The following is a 21,764-nucleotide window of genomic DNA, read 5'->3' as shown; positions in this document are numbered from 1 at the left end:
ATGCCAAGCAGACACAATTTGCCAAGCAACTATTCTGTATTTTCTAACTGCCCAGCAAGCGATCACAGAGCCCAGTGAGACTGCTTTAAGCATTAGATGAGAAATTAGACGTAATGCACGTAGCACATGAAACGTTTCATAAAAGCTAGTGCCTCCTGCCAAAAAGTCCTGTACACCCTCGTCCCCCACTTACATGGGTCACCCACAGACATCCAACTGACATGACCGAAAATTATAGTTTTCACCACTTGGCCTTACCTGGGTTATTAGAACAAACAGTAAATCCAACCTAGTGAAACTTAATAAGCAACCCCCATTCTATAAAGGGAAAGCTCTTTCTGAAAATGGGACATTTTCACTTAAACAGTATAAGACCTAGAATATTGCCTCTTTCCTAAAAGATCATGTGGCGGGAAGGGGGTGGCTCAGTCAAACGTCCAACTCTTGATTTCTGCTCAGATCATGATCTCACTGTTGGTAGGTTCGAGACCCCTGTCTGGCTGTGCACTGACAGCATGGAACCTGCTTGGGATTCTCTCTTTCCCTCCCTCCCTGTCTGCGCCTCTCCCCTCAAAATAAGTAAACTTAATTTTGTTTATGTTTATTTATTTTTGAGAGACAGAGCATGAATGGGGGAGGGGTAGAGAGAAAGGGAGACACAGAATCTGAAGCAGGCTCCGGGCTCTGAGCTGTCAGCCCAGAGCCTGACGTGGGGCTTGAACTCACGAACCGCGAGATCGTGACCTGAGCTGAAGTCGGGCGCTTAACCGACTGAGCCACCCAGGAGCCCCAAAATAACTTAAAAAAAAAAAAAAATCACGTGGGGCTTAAGCAAAAACGATGGTTGGCAATCTTTTTTCTGTGGGACACACAGAGCACACTTTGAAGTGCTCGGGCTTCGTGTGTGAGGCTAAGAAGCACATTCACAGAGCACACCCCTTCACGTGTTCTGAAATCAAAGTACAACGTGAAGTTCACTTTTGCCATCTTGGTCCATAAATTTCATGTAACTGTCCCCACCTGCCAGAAGTAGACTTTGTTCCGGGCCCCACAGGGGGCTTAACATCCCCTCCTGTGCTGGCAGGTATGCCTCCCTCCCTGCAATCTTAGATCTTTTAAATGAAAGCCATAGAATATAAGCCAGAAGGAGGCCTTGTGAAATTAGCTTTGGGAACAACATGTGGATCTGTATACATTGAATTAGGTGCTGCATTTCAGCGTATGAAGTTACTGACCACGGGTGGGAGATGCCTGGGGACATTGCTCTACGTGAGGCCACAACTCTTAAGCGCTAAGATCTAACCACACCCCTGATGCACCATTTCTTCTCTCACTGGGAAAATCCAGGGCCGCGCGTGATTTGGAGGACGTCTCTGGGATTACTGAGACACTCCAGGTTTCGTCTACAAATCTCCACTTTGCCAATTGTATCACGAGGTTCCGCACAGGTATCAGTAAACCCCCAAAGCCCAGATGAAATCAATATCCCTTTTGTTATTCTCGCTGGAGGAAAGGGGAAGGAAAAGCGTCGACCTCCTCTAGACACGGTTCCCTGATCTCCAGGGGGCCTCACTAGCCTGGAGCTCCAAGCCCTGGCCTCGGGGAGTGCAATCAGGTGTTACTACCTCGGGAGAAAAGTGCCCTTTATCAAAAGATGGAGGCAAAGAAGTCCTGAAAGTAATATACAGAATCAACCAAACTCCTGGGCGGTAGTGTCTGGATCCCAGCCCCCGCCCCACGACGCACGCCCCCCACCCCCACCCCCACCCCATTTTCCCTCAAGAAGCTGACTTTTCCTGACACATTAGTGGCTCTGGTAGCTGCCGTGCCTCTGAGACTCAGGACGGCTATCAGCCAGGTTATGAGGACGTCGCATCCTCCTCCCTCATTTCAGGGCATTTAGAGAATTGCAAGTTGCCTCCTCTGGGAATTTCACAGTCAGAGGTCTGGCCGCCAGGGGAAGAAATGAGGGTCTGAGGTCCTGCCTCATCTCCTCCCGGCCCTGCAGAGAAAGGCCTGTTTTCCAGGGTGAGGATAAGACCCACTGAAAGGAATGGAGTGCTTGGTCCCAGCGGGGGCGCAGGAGAAAAGGCACCATTGCTTCATTGCAAACATGCTTTGTTTCATTTTAGGGGCACCGCCTTCTTCACAAAGTGCTGAAGGCACGTGCATTTGAAACATGACTTTGATCTTCCACCAAGCATACAAACGTAATTTTCATTTAAGGAGTGTTTGTGTTTCCGAGGTCGTCCGCTTAGCTCGGCAAGAATAATGAGAGCCCAGCAGCAAGGCTTGTCTGAGCCGAAGACTCCCGGGAGGGGAAAATGTTTCTCCAGAATGAACCGGTGGATACTGAAACGTCCAGGTCCCAGGAACCTGGGTGGGCCTGTCGCATGTCAGAAAAGTGCTACTATGTAACTCATACCTAAGTTATTAATAAAGCAGCACCGGGAGCAAGAGGAACACCAGCTTGATCTTCCCCCAACACCTGGCTTTTTGTCTTCCCAGCACCGCAAATTGGCTTTAATTCCCCGGGTTTAGACGCTAGCCCCGCCATTTCCTAATTTCGCCAGAAAGGTTAAGACGGACAAGAATGTGTCAACTTCACATTAAGCACACACAAACTCAAAGCTCTTTCGCCAGGTCAGGAGGGGCCAGTGCGAAAAACATGGCACCTGTAGTCCATGAGAAAACCAGAAAAGCAAACAAGGCTGACCCAGGCTGCAAGGATACGGAGTCTGCCTTTCTGGCAAGAAGGAAAACTTTGCTCGAATACCATTCCAGGAATACCATTCCAGGCAGCCAGCCACCTACCTGATTCTTTTTTTTTTTTTTTTTTAATGCTTATTTATTATTTAGAGACAGAGACGGTGAGAGAGAGAGCAGGGGCGGGGGGGGGGGGGGAAGGGGGGCAGAGGATCCGAAGCAGGTTCTGCGCTAACAGCAGAGAGCCTGATGCAGGGATGAACTCAAACTGTGAGATCTCAACCTGAGCCGAAGTCGGATGCTAAAGCGGCTGAGCCACGCAGGTGCCCCTGCCACATACTCTGTTCTTGGGTGTCATCACCTTCCATAAAGATGACACTCAAAGTCAAGTAACAGTGCAGTTTCTTTCAAGATGTTGGCCCAGCTGCTACAGACACCAAGGGAGTTTTCTCCCGCCAGGATGAGTGCAGCTAGGATGGCTGTCGGGGCTCCAGGAGAACAGCACACGGGAAGCTCGCTTTTGTTTACTGGACAGATGTTTGCACAGCAGTTACTGCGTGGCAAGCCCCGTTCTTAGCACCTGACATATGTTGACTCATTTAACCTCAACAACATCATGAAGTAGGTAGTGTTGTTACCCCCTTTCTAAAGACGAGGAAACTGCTACAAGATGTTCGCTTGCCTGGGACCACAACTGAGCTCACACAGCAATCTGGCTCCAGTATAGACATTCTTTTTTGTTTTTAACTTCTGTTTGTTTTTGAGAGAAAGAGAGAGTGTGAGCAGGGGAGGGGCAGAGAGAGAGGGAGGCAGAATCCAAAGCAGGCTCCAGGCTCCGAGCTGTCAGCACAGAGCCCGATGCGGGGCTCGAACCCACAAGCCGTGAGATCATGACCCGAGCTGGAGTCAGATGCTTAACCAACTGAGGTGCCCCAAAGTGTCAACATTCTTGACCAGACACTGACAGCCAGAGAAGGCCAGGAAGCTAGAGTATTAATTCTAACTCAACTTTGGAGTGGCCTAAAATTTTCAAGACAACTTACAGTCATTGTTTACCCTTACCAAGTGTGAACTGTGTGCCTGGCACGCTCCTAAATGTTTTACACGCTTAATGGCATTTATCCTTCTCAACACTCCTATCAAGCAGGTATTATTTTCCTACTTTTCCATTTTCCAGATAAGGGAACTGTGGCTCAGAGAGATGAAGTGATCTGCCCAAGTTCACACAGCTGGGACTCAAACCAGATTCCAGAGCCTGTGTTCCTAACCATTGAGGGGGTGCCTCAAAGTGTCTAAAAAAAAATCCATGCAAATGGAAAGCAAGGGTAATCCAAAACCTCCCAGCAAGGGCAAGTCCAGATCTAGATGGCTTCACTAGTGAATTCTACCAAACATGTAAAGAATACCACTCCTATCCAAAGGATACAAAAACACTGATTCGAAGGGACACGTGCACCCTGATGTTTACAGCAGCACTATCAGTCACAGCAAAAATATGTAAAGAGCCCACATGTCCATCAATTGATGAATGGATGAGGAAGATGTGAGGTATATATATACAATGGAGTATTACTCAGGCACGAAAAGAATAAAACTTGGGGCACCTGTGGGGCTCAGTCGGTTGAGCGTCCGACTCTCGATTTCGGCTCAGGCTATGACCCCAGGGTCGTGGGATTGAGCCCCGCGGCTCCTTCATGCTGCTTAAGATTCTCTCTCTCTCCCTCTGCCCTTCTCCCCTGCTCACACACATTCTCTCAAAAAATAAATAGATTTTAAAAAGAATGATATCTTGCCATTTGCGACAATGTGGATGGAGCTAGTGTATTATGCTAAGTGAAATAAGTCAGGCAGAGAAAGGTATATATGATTTCACTCATATGTGGAACTTAAGAACCAAAACAGATGAACATACAAGGGAAAAAAAAGAAAGGCAAACCATAAAACAGACTCTGAACTATAGAGAACAAACTGAGAATTGCAGGAGGGGAGGTTGTGGGGAGATGGGCTAAATGGGTGACGGACATTGAGGAGGGCACTTGTTGGGATGAGCACTGGGTGTCATATGTAAGTGATGAATCTCTAAATTGGACACCTGAAACTAATATTACACTATACGTAAACTAACTCAAATTTAAATAAAAACTTGAAACAATTAAAAAAATTTTTTTAAGATTACAAATCCTTGGGGCGCCTGGGTGGCGCAGTCGGTTAAGCGTCTGACTTCAGCCAGGTCACGATCTCACGGTCCGGGAGTTCGAGGCCCGCGTCGGGCTCTGGGCTGATGGCTCAGAGCCTGGAGCCTGTTTCCGATTCTGTGTCTCCCTCTCTCTCTGCCCCTCCCCCGTTCATGCTCTGTCTCTCTCTGTCCCAGAAATAAATAAACGTTGAAAAAAAAAAAAAAGATTACAAATCCTTCTCAAACTCTTCCAAAGAATAGAAGAGATAACACTTTCAAACTCGTTTTCCAAGGCCAGCATGACCCAGAAATCAGAGGCAGACAAGAACATGGCAAGAAAAGTATAGGCCAGTATTTCTGATGAACACAGATGCAAAAATCCTCAAACAGAATGTAGCAAACTGAATTCAACGACACATTAAAAGGTTCATACTCCATGATCAAGTGGGATTTATTCCTGGGATACAAGGATGGTTTGACATTTGCAAATTAATAAGTGTGATACACCACAGTAACAACATGAGGGATAAACATCATAGGATCGTCTCAATAGATGCAGAAAAAATATTCGACAAAATTCAACATCCTTTCATGATTAACTCTCAACACATACAGAAGGAACATCTGTGTTCCTTATACAGAAGGAACACATACAGCTTCCATATACAGAAGCCCACAGCTAACATCATACTCAATGGTGAAAACCTCAGTTTCTCTTGTAAGATCAGGAATAAGATAAGGATGCCCACTATCCCCACTTTTTTTCAACACAGTATAAAAAATCTTAGAGCAATGAGGCAAGGAAAAGAAATAAAAGGCATCCAAATCAGAAAGGAAGAAGTTAAACTGTCTTTCTTTGCAAATGACATATTGTGTATAGAAAACCCAAAAGACACTGCCAAAAACTGTTAGAATAAACAGACTCAGCAAAGCTTCAGGACATAAAATCAATACACAAAAATCAGTTGAGTTTCTACAGACTAACAACAAATTATTAGAAAAAGAAATTAAGAAAATTCTATTTATGCTAGCATCAAAAAGAATAAAACAAAAACAAAAAAACAAAAAACAAAACAAACAAACAAAAGAATAAAACACTTAGGAATAAATTTAACCAAGAAAGTATAAGACCGGGACTCTGAAAACTAAAACACTGATGAAACAGGGCGCCTGGGTGGCTCAATTGGTTGAGCGTCTGACTTTGGCTCAGGTCATGATCTCACGGTTCGTGGGTTCGAGCCCAGTGTCAGGCTCTGTGCTGACAGCTCAGAGTCTGCTTCAGATTCTGTGTGTCTCTCTCTCTGCCCCTCCCCCACTTGTGCTCTCTCTCTCAAAAATAAACAAACATTTAAAAAAATAAATGAATGAAAAAAGAAAACACTGATGAAAGAAATTGCAAGAGACATAAATACATGGAAAGATACTCCAGGCTCACAGATTGGAAAAATTAGGATTTTAAAATGTCCATACAACCCAAAGCTTTCTATAGATTTAACCCAATTCCTATCAAAATTCCAATGTATTTTTTTTAGAAATAGAAATCACAATCTTTCATTTCTGTATGGAAACAACAAAAAAACAAACAAATAAAGCAATCTTGAAAAAGGAAAAGAAAGACGGAGTCCTCACACTTCTTGATTTCAAATAATATTACAAAGCCATAGTAATCAAAAAAGTATGTTATTGGCATAAAAATAAACACAGGGATCAATGAAACCAAAGAGGGGGCCCAGAAGTGACCCCATGCATATATGTTCAATTAATTGTTGACAAAGGAGCAAAGAATATACAATGAGGAAAAAATAGTCTCCTCAATAAATGGTGCTGGGAAACCCGGACGTTCACACGCAACGGAATGAAGCTGGAACCCTAACGTACACCCCACACAAAAACCAGCTCAAGATGGATGAGAGACTTGAATGTAAGGCCTGAAACTGTCAAACTGCTAGGAGCAACCGTAGGGGAAAAGCTATGCCCATCCTGGCAATGAGTTTTTCGGAGTTGACACCAAAAGTGAAGGTTAAAGCAAAAATAAACAAGCAGGACAACATCAAACTAAAAATCTTCAGAGCAAAAGAAACCATCCATGAAATGAAAAGGCAATGTATGCATGGGAGGAGACATGCCGTCTGTCCATAAGGGGTTCATAATCACAGTACACAAGACTTCCCACAACTCAACAGCCAAAAAGAACCCAACTTAAGAATGGGCAAAGGAACTACCAGGTATTTATCCAAAGGATACAAAAATGCTGATTCCAAGGGGCACATGCACCCCAAGGTTTATAACAGGCATTATCAACAACAGCCAAATCACGGAAAGAGCCCAAATGTCCACTGATGAATGGATAAAGAAGTGTGTGTGTGTGTGTGTGTGTGTGTGTGTGTGTGTGTGTGTGATGGAATACTACTCGGCAATCAAAAAGAATGAAATCTTGTCATTTGCAACAACATGGATGGAACTAGAGTGTATTATGCTAAACAAAATAAGTCAATCAGAGGAAGATAAATATCATATGATTTCACTCATATGTGGAATTTATGAAACAAAATAGATGAATATAGGGGAAGGGAAGGAAAAATAAGATAAAAAGAGAGAGGGAGGCAAATCATAAGAGACTCTTTTTAAAAAAAATTTTTTTTAACGTTTATTTATTTTTGAGACAGAGAGAGACAGAGCATGAACAGGGGAGGGGCAGAGAGAGAGGGAGACACAGAATCGGAAACAGGCTCCAGGCTCTGAGCGGTCAGCCCAGAGCCCGACGCGGGGCTCGAACTCACGGATCGTGAGATCGTGACCTGAGCAGAAGTCGGATGCTTAACCGACCGAGCCACTCAGGCGCCCCATAAGAGACTCTTAAAAGAGAACAAACTGAGGGTTGCTGGAGGGGTGTTGGGTGGGGGTGGGGGCTAAATGGGTGATGGGCATTAAGGAGGGCACCTGTTGGGATGAGCACTGGGTGTTATCTGTAGGTGATGAATCACTAAATTCTACTCCTGAAATCATTACTATACCATATGTTAACTAACTTGGATTTAAATAAAATTTAAAAAAAAAATGGGCAAAGGATCTGAGTAGACATTTTCCAAAAAAGAAGCTATTCAAACGGTCAGTTGGTACATGAAAAGGTGCTCAACATCACTACTCATCGGAGAAATGAAAATCAAAACCACAAAGAGATGTCACTTCATATCCACTAGTATGTCTATTATCAAAGAGAAGAGATAACAATTCCTGGTGAGGATATGGAGAGAAGGGAACCCTCTCGCACTGTTGATGGGATGTCAGTGGTGCAGCCACTGTGGAAAACGATATGGAGGCTCCTCAAGAAATTAAAAATAGAACTACCATAAGATCCAGCAATCCCATTTCAGGACACGTATCCAAAGGAAACGAAATCACTATTTCAAAAAGATACGCGACTCCCAGGTTCATTGCAGCACTATTCGCAATAGCCAAGATGTGAAAACAAGCTAAATGTCCACTGATGATGGATGAGTGGATAAAACGAATGTGATACCTACACGAGGTAGAATGTCACTCAGTCTTAAAAACAAAAATCCTGCCGTTTGCAACAACATGGATGAATCTGGAGGGCATTCTGCTGTGAAAGAAGCCAAAGAGAGAAAGAAAAATACACTGCATCGTATCACTTGTATGTGCAATCAGAAGAAAAAGAAGTCAAATTCACAGAACAAGAGCAGAATGGTGGTTTCCAGGGGCTGTGGGGTGGGGGGAGGAGGGAAGGGCCAGTAAACAGGTACAAACTCTCATCTAATGTACAACATGGGGACTATACTTGACTGTATAATGGACATTTACCGAGAGTAAGTACATGAGGTGATGGATGTACTCATTAACTCAGTGGTGTGAATCCTTTCACCATATATACGTATGTCAAACTATCACACTGTGCGCTTTAAATACATCACAATTTTATTTGTCAATTATATCTCAATAAAGCTGGAAAAAAAACACCTACAATGTAAAAAGGCAATGCATGATGGTATCCGATCGCCACCTCTTTAAAAGTTATCACTTTTTATTATTTAATGTTTATGTTTGGGAGAGCGCAAATGGGGGAGGGGCAGAGAGAAGGGGACAGAGGAGCCAAAGTGGGCTCTGTGCTCACAGTCTGACAGCAGGGAGCCCAATGTGGGGCTCAAACTCAGGAACCGCGATGATCATGACCGGAGCTGAAGTCAGATGCTTAACTGACCGAGCCACCCAGGGGCCCCACTCCGGCATTTGTTTAAACTGAGCTTACCCAAAGATCAACCTTGTCAATTTCTTTTGTAGTCTCTCTTTTCAAAACTGGGTATCGCGGTTTCAAGATTGTTGTTTCAAGATCTGTGGTTTATTTCCACTGAAACCTAGGATGATAACAGTGTCTCCCTTCTTTGACCTCAAACGGTTTGAAGTTGCGAGGGAGGTCTACAGAGGCTCATTCGTGTATTTAAATCCTTCCGCTTTGGGGGGCGCATCAGGTTGAGGGAGCCCCTGAGCGACAGCCCTGCCTCTTTGTGAAGTGAGCAGCCCGAGGCCGAGCCTCTGTTCAGACGTGATAACTGGCCATGTGCATCCCTCCGTCTTTTCTTCCCGCATGATTCCTGAATGAGCTACAGGTATCCTGATAATCCTCTAAAGTCTATTTACCACAAAGACACGTTCACAATAGGAAGACTATGCAGCAGTAACAAGAACCCACACCTGAATCCAAGAGGAGCCCCTGCCCCATTGCCTCTCAGCACCCACTCCACAGCATAATCCCAAGTGTTCCCTGCTCTGGCCCTATTGCCAAACACACACCGTGAAGGGGGTGGGGAATCCCTCCCCAAAAGCTTTGACTTGACCTCCTCTTTTATTTAGTCCTGAGTTCGTCTCACTCAGGTCACATATCTATACAAATCTATGAAATAAAGGCCACTGTGTCCTTATGTCGCAGAGTAATTACTCTCTCAATCAATACTTTACTCCTGATGATTAAATAATCCCACCTTCACTTCACAACTCAGCCAAGGCCAGCCGGTTCTTGGTTACAGGAGCCAGTCTCCCCCTCCCTGCACCCCACGCACCATTAAAGCACCGTTAAAATAAGTTGCCTGATTATGTCTTCCCGCCCTGATGTTTAGTGGCCCCTTTCTTCTCTATGACCCTCCCACCCTGTCCAGATTCTATTGTCCTAATTTTCAGACTTCTTCAATGGCTTTGTCGTGGCCTCCCTGCTGCCAGCCTCCGCCCACCTGCTGAACCACCTGCCTCCAGCTTCTACCCACCCCCAAACCACCCTGAACAAGGACCATCAGATTAACAGTCTGCTTTCTCATCCCCAAATTCTAATGGCTTCTGCCTATAGCACAAAGTCTAAAATACCGAGTCTAACATTTAAGACACTTTAGAAGATATCCCTAGAGGATGTTTCCTCCTTCTCCTTCTCCATACACATACCTTTCATTAGATTCCAATTTCCTGTTTCCAAATCTCGTCTCTACCTGGTTTTCCTATTCCTTAGTGTCAAAAAATAAATTATTGGGCCTCAGCCCCAAGACCTCATCATTTCTAACCTATTCTTTCTTTACCTCAGAGGCCTTAGAAAAGTCACAGTATCTTGGTCCATAATCAGATACTACCTTATTAATTTAATTAATATGAGATATGATTATGAAATAATAAAATTGAGTTCCACAAACTATGGATGATAACTGAGTATCATTATTCAATATTCTTTTAAAAACATTTTTTTTAATGTTTTTATTTTTGAGACAGAGAGAGACAGAGCATGAGCAGGGGAGGGGCAGAGAGAGGGGGACACACAGAATCTGAAACGGGCTCCAGGCTCTGAGCTGTCAGCACAGAGCTCGACGTGGGGCTCAGACTCACCAACCGTGAGATCATGACCTGAGCTGAAGTCGGACGCTCAAGCGACTGAGCCACCCAGGCGCCCCTCAATAGTCTTAAATACAAGTCAAAACAGGTGATTCAGCTTCAGATCAGCTTTACGTGACCATAGAGCCTTTTGTTGTTTTAGATTTGAACTTGAAAGATTGAAAAAAAAATGTGAATGCCTTGCAGGAGGTGGAGGGCGTCACCTTTCACTGTCCACTTCACCCAGTCCCCATCACACACGGTTATTCCAAACCCCACTGCTTCCGACAGCCGTGAGTCCGGGCTGGTCTTGAAGACACGGGAGGTTGTAACACATTTTGAGAGTCACGTTTGCAACATCTCACTGCCCTGGGGAGTCCAGAGACTCCGGGAGGGCACAGGATGGGTCTTATACTCGTTACATAGCTCACCCCTGCCCCCCCCCCCCGTCCCCAGGGCACAATACAATACTGAGCCCACAGTAGGAGCTTAATACAAATTGAGTGATTCCATACGAGTCTGTGGAATCCATGTAGTGAACTGTCAGGGCTGGGAGACGGCGTGAATCAATGAACGAAGGACGTCATCAGTGGCCCCCGCTGAACCTCCCCTAGGCAACGACAAATGAGCTTTCGTGGCACGGAGCTCCTTGTCCATGAATCCAGACTTGTAGCAATATCGCCCAGTACCCACGGTCTGTCCCTGAAAGGCATCCCACTGAAACAGGTGTGGTAATAATCTCAGTTCAAGAAAACCAGTTTAAATTAAGTGTCAGTTCCCGGGAAAAGGAACAGGGATATTTCATTGGCGACAGGGGAAGGGAGCTGGCTTCCTAAAAAGGCTCATAACAAACATCATATTCCAGTGACCGGAAATAAGACCAGACAGCATCTCCTGGTGGCCGAAACAAGAAGTGGTTAACCTCATTCCAACTTCTGGCAAGAGACCTTAGCTGCCCTGTCACTCTACGGAAAGGTTCTGAGTTCCTTTTTGTCTAACCCCTTAGGTTGTATTATCCGGTATGCACAAGCCTCAGGGACAATCAGGTGACAGCCAACAGGGTGGCGGAAAGCGGGAGAAAGAATACGAGGTTTAGAGACAAGACGGACCAGGGTTTGGAAACTGGCTGTGACAGTCCAGCTTCTCCGAGCCTCGGTATCCTTAGCAAAAGAAAGTGGGGGGGAGACCTAACACCTTCCTCAAATAACTCAATGAGGTGCCAATAAACAGCTGCCACCTGCTGAGACTTATTTTGTGGCGGCAACTGTCGAAAGTGCTTTAAATGTGTTAACTCATCTGCCTACAGCAGTTAACGTTTTCAAGTAGCTGTTGTAACTGCCTCCTTTATGCACAGAAGGACCCTGAGACAGAGTTCTAAGCCACTTTTTGCCCAAGTCAGTCACGCGGTAAATGGCAGAAGCCGTTCAAATGCAGGTGTTCTCCCTGCAGACCCCTCACGAGAGTGCCCTTGGGAGTACTTGATCTAGCACGGGCAAACTGAGGCACTAAGCGAATGAATGAAAAAACGCCAAGACGCCGGTCGGGTAGGCCGGACTGTTGATTTCAGCTCAGGTCATGATCTCACAGTTGGTGAGTTCCAGCCCCACGTAGGGCTCCGTGCGGACAGTGCAGAACTTGCTTGGGATTTTCTGTCTCCTCTCTCTCCGCCCCTCCCCTGCTCACATTTTCTCTCTCAAGAAAAAATTTTTAAAAAGAGAGAGAGAGAGAAAAGAGAGCAGACAGGAAGAAGGAAAAAAAGCTTTATTATATCTCTTTACTGGAATCCCAAGTATTCCAAAGTTAGATGGTAAGGTCTTTACGTGACTACTGCCCTCGGGCGCCTAGGTGGCTCAGCTGGTTAAGCATCCAACTTCTCCTCAGATCATGATCTTGAGGTTTTTGAGTTCGAGCCCCACATCTGGCTGTCTGCTGTTCTCACAGAGCCTACTTCAGATCCTCTGTTCCCCTCTAACCCTGCTTGCTTGCTCTCTAACATAAATTTTTTTTAATTTTTTTAATGTTTTTTATTTATTTTTGAGACAGAGAGAGACAGAGCATGAACGGGGGAGGGTCAGAGAGAGGGAGACACAGAATCGGAAACAGGCTCCAGGCTCTGAGCCATCAGCCCAGAGCCCAACGAGGGGCTCGAACTCACTGACCGTGAGATTGTGACCTGAGCTGAAGTCGGACGCTTAACCAGCTAAGCCACCCAGGCGCCCCTCTAACATAAATTTTTTAAAACTTTAAAAAAATGGGGCACCTGGGTGGCTCCGTCGGTTAAGCATCTGACTTCAGCTCAGGTCATGATCTCACAGTTCATGAGTTTGAGCCTCCCATCCAGCTCCCTGCTGACAGCTCAGAGCCTGGAGCCTGTTTCAGATTCTGTGTCTCCCTCTCTCTCTGCCCCTCCCCTGCTCATGGTCTGTCACTCTCTGTCTCAAAAATAAATAAAAACACGAAAAAAAAATTTTTTTTTAACTGTTGCCCTTGTCCTGGCCTCCTCTGTGGAAGGAGCTAGACTAAATCACCCTCCACGCCCGTCCAACCTAAGCAGGACACGAGGTAGCACAGCCTGGCTGGTTCAGAAGCATCCTGACTACTCACAAGCCAAAGGCCCAAGACAACCTGTGTACTTCAACTCTCCGACCTCAGAGCAAACTCTCCACCTTGCTAGAGGCCTCTCTTCTCCCTCTTCCCTTTAAAGTCCTAATCCTAATGACTGGGCAGTCTCACAGCCCCCAGGTCCCCTTCGCCACATCTGGGGCGGACACGGTGGCCCTCAGTGCTGTCACCTTGGGGTTCTGGTGTCGAAATGAAGATTCCCCTCCCCCCCACCCCATGTGACCCTCCCACACAAAGCACAGCCTGCTGTACATTATGTTTATTGTCCGTCTTGGTGGAGGCAAAGCTGTGGTCACCACAGAGCCCCAGAGAGCAAATGAGGCCCAGCGGGGGATTCTTACAGGTACATGAGGAAAATGGATATTATATCATGGGCTACAGGGTGCTTTTAAAATAAAGACAAGGAAAACACGTACTTACGGGGGTGCCGGAGGATCGCTGTAAAAGGCACAGAATCCCGAAGGGAAGATTTCAGCCTGGGAGCTCCTCACTCTGCTGAAGAAGCTTCGACAACCTATCCATCCGGGAAATGACCCATCTGCACCGAGGAAAAGTTCTTGTCCTCGGCCCAACCTTGCTTTTGCCAAATTTCCTAGCTCTGAGGGCGAAAGTAAGCACTCTTTCCTCTGATGAGCAAAAAAACTACAGCTGCCCCTGGGCCCAGTGCAGAGGGGCCGACGGGAGCAGACCCAAGGGGCGGGGGGTGGAGAGGAGCAGGCCCAAGGAGCAGGGTGGGGGGGCTGCGGGTGAACAGGGGGTGCACCTCCTCTGTCGGCAGGGTTCCCGGGACCTGGGAAGAGAGGAGGGGGTCCTCGCCAAGAACTGCAAGTCCCCAGGGAATGCTGGGTTGGGTCATCTATTCAGAGAAGCACAGCTGTGCTAGAAGATTCATCGGTCACACATGGGCCAGAGCGCTTTCCTCGGGCTGCCCGCACGGAGGCCAGAGGGCTCTGTTAATGGAATAATCGAGTAGAGTCACGGCCATTATGAGCAGCACTCAGGGGCCAGGTCAACCTGCAGGCATAACTCATCAATCCTCTGCGGTTCCCCGTATAAAAGCAACCACCTTCTATGTCAAACACACCATGTACACTCTCATTTTTAAAATGGTATTTATAGGGGCGCCTAGGTGGCTCAGTTGGTTAGGCAGCCGACTTCGGCTCAGGTCATGATCTCGCAGTCCGTGAGTTCGGGCTCTGTGCTGACAGCTCGGAGCCTGGAGCCTATTTCAGATTCTGTGTCTCCCTCTCTCTGACCATCCCCCATTCATGCTCTGTCTCTCTCTGTCTCAAAAATAAATAAACATTAAAAAAATTTTTTTAAATAAAAAAATAGTATTTATAATGCAGGGTCTGTACGTTTCAGCTAACTTTGGGTCAGCCAGGTGACCTTAGGGAAATACCTCTTTGTGCGGTGGCTTTTGCGTGGGGTGGCCCAGGCTCCCCCAAGGAGATTTTCCCAGGAGCCTCTGCAAACCCAGGCCCCATCAAACCTGCTTGTAAACTACGGTCCAGGCTTTGACTTTTTGTGAAAGTCAAAATAGGAATAAGAACTTGAAGCAAGACAGGTGGGAATCTGTATCATGTTTGATGACGTAGGTCTTCCCAAAGAAATCTCAATCCGTCATAAAACTATTCACATTATTACATCCTCCAAAAGCAAAACACCTCAAGTGCAATCCTGGCCCCAATAGGATTCCTCAAAATGGAAATAATTCCTTGAGAAATAGAAAGGTAAAATAAGAATAATTTAAACAATAGAATTAGCTGAGAAAAAAGATTGATCTGAAAACAAAACAAAACAAACTTTAAATAAGAATGGGCAATGAAGTTTTTTTTTTTTAATGTTTATTTTATTTTTGAGAGACGGAGAGAGAGAGAGACAGAATGCAACCAGGGAAGGGGCAGAGAGAGAGGGAGACCCAGAAGCTGAGGCAGGCTCCAGGCTCTGAGCCATCAGCACAGAGCCCAATGCGGGGCTCAAACTCACAGACTGCAAGATCATGACCTGAGCCGAAGTTGGACGCTTAAGCGACCCAGGCGCCCTGAAAAATCTTGTCCCTAAATGGAATCAAGGAGTCATGCTCAAACCATTTCAGAGAAACTGAACGCTGAATGTCACCGTGTGTGTCTGAGAGGGAACCGCCATGAGATACCAATTCTCTAGAACTGATTTCCTCTAGCTGCTGACACACTTCGTAAGTATCCTTTTCTGAGGATTCTGCCACAGCCTTTGTGTAACACAGTATCTTTTTATTTTTGATGACTCCTGAGACGTCAAAGTAACAAACTGACAGCTCTAAGTCTCAGACACACCCAGAATACAGAAGCAGGTGTAATTTTAAGTACGTTGGCTGTTTTCCAAAGGTCAATGAAATGCTTATTGTAACATATACACCTTTTCTTGGCTGAAAGTCGAAGAGAATAAACGAGCTTTGTTTTATTGTTTCTGTAGGCCTTTTTTTCCTTTAATTATTAATGCTGTTTTCCTAATTTACCTAACACAAACCAATTCCTGTGGTCATAACAAGAAAAGGAAATTTGACTCTTGCCGAATCCTGTAAAAACTAAAAGAGATTTAGGGTATGGTAGAGGAAAATGCCAGGTTATAATGTGAAGGAAAGACTGAGTTTCCCATTTCCAGGCCCCTCGGCTCTGGGCTTGTCCCCTTGAAGACAAATGAGCCTCCAGTCCCACATCATCCCGGCCGTGTTCCCTTGGTGCTCCTTAACACTGTGTGAGCATTTCATCAGGGCGCCCTTCTAGCTGATTTTAAAGGTGGTTTTGGCGGTCATATTTGCAGAATGTATTTACTTAAAGTAGCTCTTTCAGAGAAATATTTGAGGAAGATTTTGTTCCTCATAGAAATTTATTAAGCACTGCTGGAAACAGAGGAGGGAGGTAAGGTGAGAGGATGGTTTAAACTATAATCCAAAGAAATTAGCCTCCTCTTACAAATGTGTCCTAGAAAGTGACCCTTTAGAGCCAGATCTGAATTCTCCTGACATAAAGCCCCCTCTTCCCAAGTTTTCAGTGGACTTCATGTAAATCAAGCCTAACATTAACAAACAAACAAACAAACAAACAGGGGTGCCTGTGTGGGTCAGTTGCCTAAGTATCCAATTTCGGCTCAGGTCATGATCTCAAGGCTCGTGGGTTCCAGCCCGGTGTCAGGCTCTGTGCTGACAGCTCAGAGCCTGGAGCCCGCTTCGGATTCTGTGTCTCCCTCTCTCTCTGCCCCACCCCCACTTGCACTCTGTCTCTCAAAAATGAACAAACATTGAAAAAAAAATTTTTTAAACACACAACAAAACCCAGGTTTACCAAAAAGAGAAAATCAAGTTGACCATTTTTCCCTGGAAGATTTATGGGGTTATTCCTGTAAATAGCAGCTTCCTCTAGGTCAAGTAAAATGTAAGCTGAGAAGAGGAGGATGGAAGGAGGGAAGGAGAGAGAGAGGGCAGGGGAAGGGGGAGGGAGGTGCAGAAGGAGGGGGAAGGAAGGAAAAACTGAAAACTTTTCAAGAGGGGCACCTGAGTGGCTCAGTTTGGTAAGCGTTCAACTCTTGGTTTTGGCTCAGGACATGATCTCATAGTTTGTGAGTTCGAGCCCCGCACGGGACTCTGTGCTGTTGGTACAGAGCCTGCTTGGGATTCTCTCTCTCTCTTCCAAAATAAATAAACTTGAAAAAAAAAACTGGGGCGCCTGGGTGACTCAGTTGGTTAAGCGTCCGACTTCAGCTCAGGTCATGATCTCGCAGTCTGTGAGTTCGGGCCCCGCGTCGGGCTCTGTGCTGACAGCTCAGACAGAGCCTGGAGCCTGCTTCAGATTCTGTGTCTGCCTCTCTCTCTGACCCTCCCTCGTTCATGCTCTGTCTCTCTCTGTCTCAAAAATAAACATTAAAAAAATTAAAAAAAAAAACCAAAAAACTGTTCAAGAACACATTGGCTGCCACAAATGAGGAGCACCTCCAAAGGCGTCCTGAGCTGTTCGATTTCTACAGGTGCCCTCCCAATAAAAGCACCGGCCACCCACCCTCCGCTACTTTCTCGTTCAAGCTCAAAACACACGCACACACAAAGTGTATCAAAAAGTTTCCAGCTTGACAAGGAAATAAGAGCCCCACACTGGAAACACTTTAATCAACGACTCTGACCTAGGTACAGAAGACTGAGTGAGTACAGGGTTTGGTGTAAAGGGGGTGAGACACTGGTGATTCCACGCACATAACAAAAACTTGTTCATTTCTCGAAGGATGTGTCAGTTGACTCGATGAGTGAGTTCTTCGCGATGCTCCTCCAGTTTTCGCTGTGAAGCCGGCAACGTCGCGCACGGCACGTGGTCCTGAGAAAAAAGGCAAAGGATCAGCGCCAAGGAGGAGACGGTGATTTCGCTCAATCCTAATCTAGGCAAGTAGCTCTTCCCGAAGATCCCTTGGTGTCTGAGCCCCCTCTACATTCCCAGTGCAGGGGGAGGCGACGTTAGGGAAACCTGACCGAGCAGCTGTGTGACCTTGGGCAGGTTACCTGACTTCTCTGTGTCACATCAGTTTGGGGACAAGCCCCTGTGACAGGGAGTAAACAGACTCCTGCCCGCCCAGTGTAGACAGAGTGAGGCTGGGAGCTGTACCAACCACTATCTTAGGACCTGGAGGCCTAATGAGCTGAGACAGACCAAAAATCAGCATTTTAATTAACTTTTGTCCTTTTTTGGTTTCTTTCTTGATTTTTTTTCCATTTTGCTACTCTTTAATTTTTCTTTTTTTTTAAATTTTTTTTTAACGTTTATTTATTTTTGAGACAGAGAGAGACAGAGCATGAACGGGGGAGGGGCAGAGAGAGAGGGAGACACAGAGTCGGAAGCAGGCTCCAGGCTCTGAGCCATCAGCCGAGAGCCCAACGCGGGGCACGAACCCACAGACCGCGAGATCGTGACCTGAGCTGAAGTCGGACGCTTAACCGACTGAGGCACCCCACTTTAATATTTCTTAATGTCTATTTTTGAGAGAGGAGAGAGGGCACATAGGGGGGAGGCAGAGACAGAGGGAGAGACAGAATCCCAAGCAGGCTGTCAGCACAGAGCCAGACATGAGGCTCGAGCTCATGAACTGTGAGATCGTGACCTGAGCCGAAATCAAGAGCCAGATGCTTAACCTACTGAGCCACCCAGACGCCCCGCTATTCTTTAATTTCAGAGAGGTTTTTGTGCTACGGTTCTCGTCTGTGTCTGAGGACAGGAGGCCTGGGTTCCCTGCCCACCCTCTGGCTGGAAGCATTCCTAGCGGACTGGCCCCTGCTCCAGACCGGCCATGGTGCTGGAACTCAGTGGGCCGGAGCTGGTGCCGTTTGGTCGGTCTCTGTCCCCTTCCTCGGAGGGTTTTCACAAGGAAAACCAACTATAATACGTGGCTGCGGGAATGAGGTGCTAAGTGGAGGTTCGTTTGGGAGCAGAGGGCAGCGGGCCTCAGTCTGCCTGAGGGACCAGGCGTCGCAGAGGACAGCCCCGGAAGCTCGCCCTTGAAAGCGGAGTCTCAGTGAGCACCTGCCAGACACACACAGTCAGCTCACACACTTGGTAAGGACCGAAACACAGAGACAAGCACGCATTCCAAGAGAACTAGGGGGTGGGGAGTGGTATACGGGATTTTTTTTTTTTTTTTTTGGTGGCAAAATTCACATACCACAAAATTTTATGTTCATGGTTTGTAAAATTTTAACCATTTTGAAGTATACAAGGGATAATCTGTTTTATACCAAAAGTGCCAAGTCCCAAATCATCCAGAATAAGGAGAAAGAGATGTATTCCCACCCCCACTACCCGGTTCTTCCGCCCGTTCCCTTGTCAGACAACTGGATTCACTGTTTCTGGGTCAAGAATTGCTGGTCCTTTTGTGGTAAGAGTCGACTGTTTCATTTCCCCCAGTCTTGAGATCACTGGGTACCCAGGAGGGGGACAGCTGGTCAACGGCAAGAGAGCCTAAGTGGCAAAGGCAAGCGACAAGAGTTGGAGTCTCCAAGCGGGAGACGGTCCTCGAGAAAATCAAGGTTGGGGGCAGGTAGTGGAAGCCCAGGGGGTCTTCTGTGGATTCTCCTCTCTGGGACTGTCTTCCTGACCCAGAGGGGGGACGCTAGCCGTCCCATTTTAGTGGCCTGATCTTGCTTGTTTGGATCGTCCCTAGAGTCACTGAGATATTCAGCATCCTTGTAATAGGTGCCCTGTTTGCTTAAGATGAGCCAAGGTCACCCGTGTTTCTTTGCACGCATGAACACTTTCACGGACACAGCCCTCCAGGACTCCTGCCTCCCCAGGAATGCATGACCCAAACAGTGGGGGGTGATCGGGGAGTGGTATGGAGCGCTTCCAGAGAAGGCCTACGAGACTATTCCAAACCAGTGGGTGGGAACTTGTGTTTGGAAGGAAACCTATTTTCTTTCTTTCTTTTTTTAAATTTTTTTAAATGTTTATTTATTTTTGACAGAGACAGAGCACGAGTGGGGGAGGGGCAGAGAGAGCCGGAGGCACAGAATCTGAAACAGGCTCCGGGCTCCGAGCTGTCAGCACAGAGCCCGATGCGGGGCTCGAACTCACGGACAGCGAGATCATGACTTGAGCCAAAGTTGGACGCTCAACTGACCGACCCACCCAGATGCCCATCTTTCTTTTTTTTTAAGCAAACTCATCCCCGACATGAGGCTCAAACTCATGACCCCGAGATCAAGAGTCACATGCTCTACTGGACTGGGCCAGCCAGATACCCCAAAGGAAACCCACTTTCTAAGAAGTTACTCATTTTTTGTCTTCCCTTCACTCTCTCCCCTCCCATCGGCATCCACGTATCAGCTGGTTCTGGAACTTGATGCCAACACAACTTGGCATTCAGTGATTACGTGGGCCCGGTTGCCATGGTGGTAATTATTGGGCCCGGTTCCCATGGTGGTAATTATTGGGCCCGGTTCCGTAAAACTGCCTAATAAATGCCGAGATGACTATTTTGGCAACTGGAGATTCAGCGGCCCAGCATCTATCCTTTAATCTACCAAGCAGAACGTTCGGGGGTAGAAGCTTGGAGAATGGGCTATCACTGAGCTGTCCTCCCCACACCTCGGTGCTAAAGGCAGCGAGTCCTGGCCAGCCCTGGAGGTGGGGGGAGGGGGTGGGCAAGCAACTTGTGCCCTGAAGCATGAGTGACCCTCGAGCCAGATTTTCTGGAGCCCAACTACTGTGAAAACCTAGCATCTCATCTCACACTCCTTTATGGTTTAAAAAGACTCAAAATCATTTTGATGTTGCTAGGATGCTAGGGACTACCTAATACAACAACACAGGATCCCCGAGGGAGATGTTCGAGGGCACCGTCCACGGACTTTGCTCAGATTCCCAAGGGCTCTGCTCTTTCTCCCCAGGGCTCCCCTATCACACAATCTAGGTTTCGGGAGGCCACAGAATGTTCGTATTCCTGGCCACGCCATCCACTGGCCATGTGACCTTGAGCACGGCACCTAACCTCCCTGCGCCTCAGTTTCTCTATCTATGAAATGGGACTAATGACAGAACCTACTTCATAGGGTTGTTATGAGAATTAGACATTCACTCATCTTTTTTTTTAAATTTTTTTTTAATGTTTATTTATTTTTGAGACAGAGACAGAGCATGAACGGGGGACGGGCAGAGAGAGAGGGAGACACAGAATCGGAAGCAGGCTCCAGGCTCTGAGCCATCAGCCCAGAGCCCGACGCAGGGCTCAAACTCACGGACCGCGAGATTGTGACCTGAGCTGAAGTCGGACGCTTAACCGACTGAGCCACCCAGGCGCCCCGACATTCACTCATCTAATGCATGCAAAGTGTTTGGACCAGTTTCTGGCACTCAGGAAGCACTTTGTAAGGAAGAGCTATTCTAATTCTAGGCCCAGGCAGGAGAGGAAAAGAACAGAATTCACTGCATCATATGGCCAACTACTTACCATAACACCTGAATCCTAGAGTTGGCCTCATCCCCTCGTTCAACACTCACTCATAAAGGGATACCTACCGAGCACCAACCACAGTGGAAGGTGATCTGATACAAGGATACTTTTCCCAAGAAAAGTGCAGAGCAAGAAAAGTATCCTCGTGACTAAAGGATAAATAGAAGTGACCCAAGCAGGGTCTGGAAGCAGTATTCTAGATGGAGGGCAGCATGTGTAAATACCCCACAGCAGGAAAGAGAGCCTACAGCTCAAAGAGGTACCATTAAATAAGAGGGTGGGAAGGAGGGGAGAGAAAGAGAGACAGAGACAGAGACAGAGACCGGGCTAGCCGACCACAGACACGCGTGCTGTGGTTCTACCGCGTGGAAGAAGAATGTGGCTCTTAGGTCTCCACCCCGTCTCCTGTCCACCACATTTTCTAGTTATT

General features: G+C 46.7%; 1 protein-coding gene across 4 annotated transcripts in view; it reads right to left on the bottom strand.

Moving 5' to 3' along the window:
- Positions 1–17,444: 17,444 nt before the first annotated feature.
- The window catches only part of SPATA6L (spermatogenesis associated 6 like), a 48,893-nt gene continuing 44,573 nt past the window's right edge, over positions 17,445–21,764 (bottom strand). For 3 of the 4 annotated variants that reach the window (XM_032595569.1, XM_030293604.1, XM_030293603.1), the window contains one exon: positions 17,654–17,712. Coding sequence is in view for 1 of the 4 variants with exons in the window: in XM_030293601.1 (XP_030149461.1) it covers positions 17,629–17,712 (84 nt within the window). In the remaining 3 variants the exon portion in view is untranslated. Of the gene's footprint in view, positions 17,713–21,764 lie in introns of all 4 variants that reach the window. The other variant, XM_030293601.1, reaches the window with a different exon arrangement.

The sequence above is a fragment of the Lynx canadensis genome, chromosome D4 (genome assembly GCF_007474595.2).
Source record: "Lynx canadensis isolate LIC74 chromosome D4, mLynCan4.pri.v2, whole genome shotgun sequence".
In the NCBI taxonomy this organism is placed as follows: domain Eukaryota; kingdom Metazoa; phylum Chordata; class Mammalia; order Carnivora; family Felidae; genus Lynx; species Lynx canadensis.
Note: the sequence above shows the minus strand (reverse complement) of the source record. Positions and strands in the feature narration are given on the sequence as shown.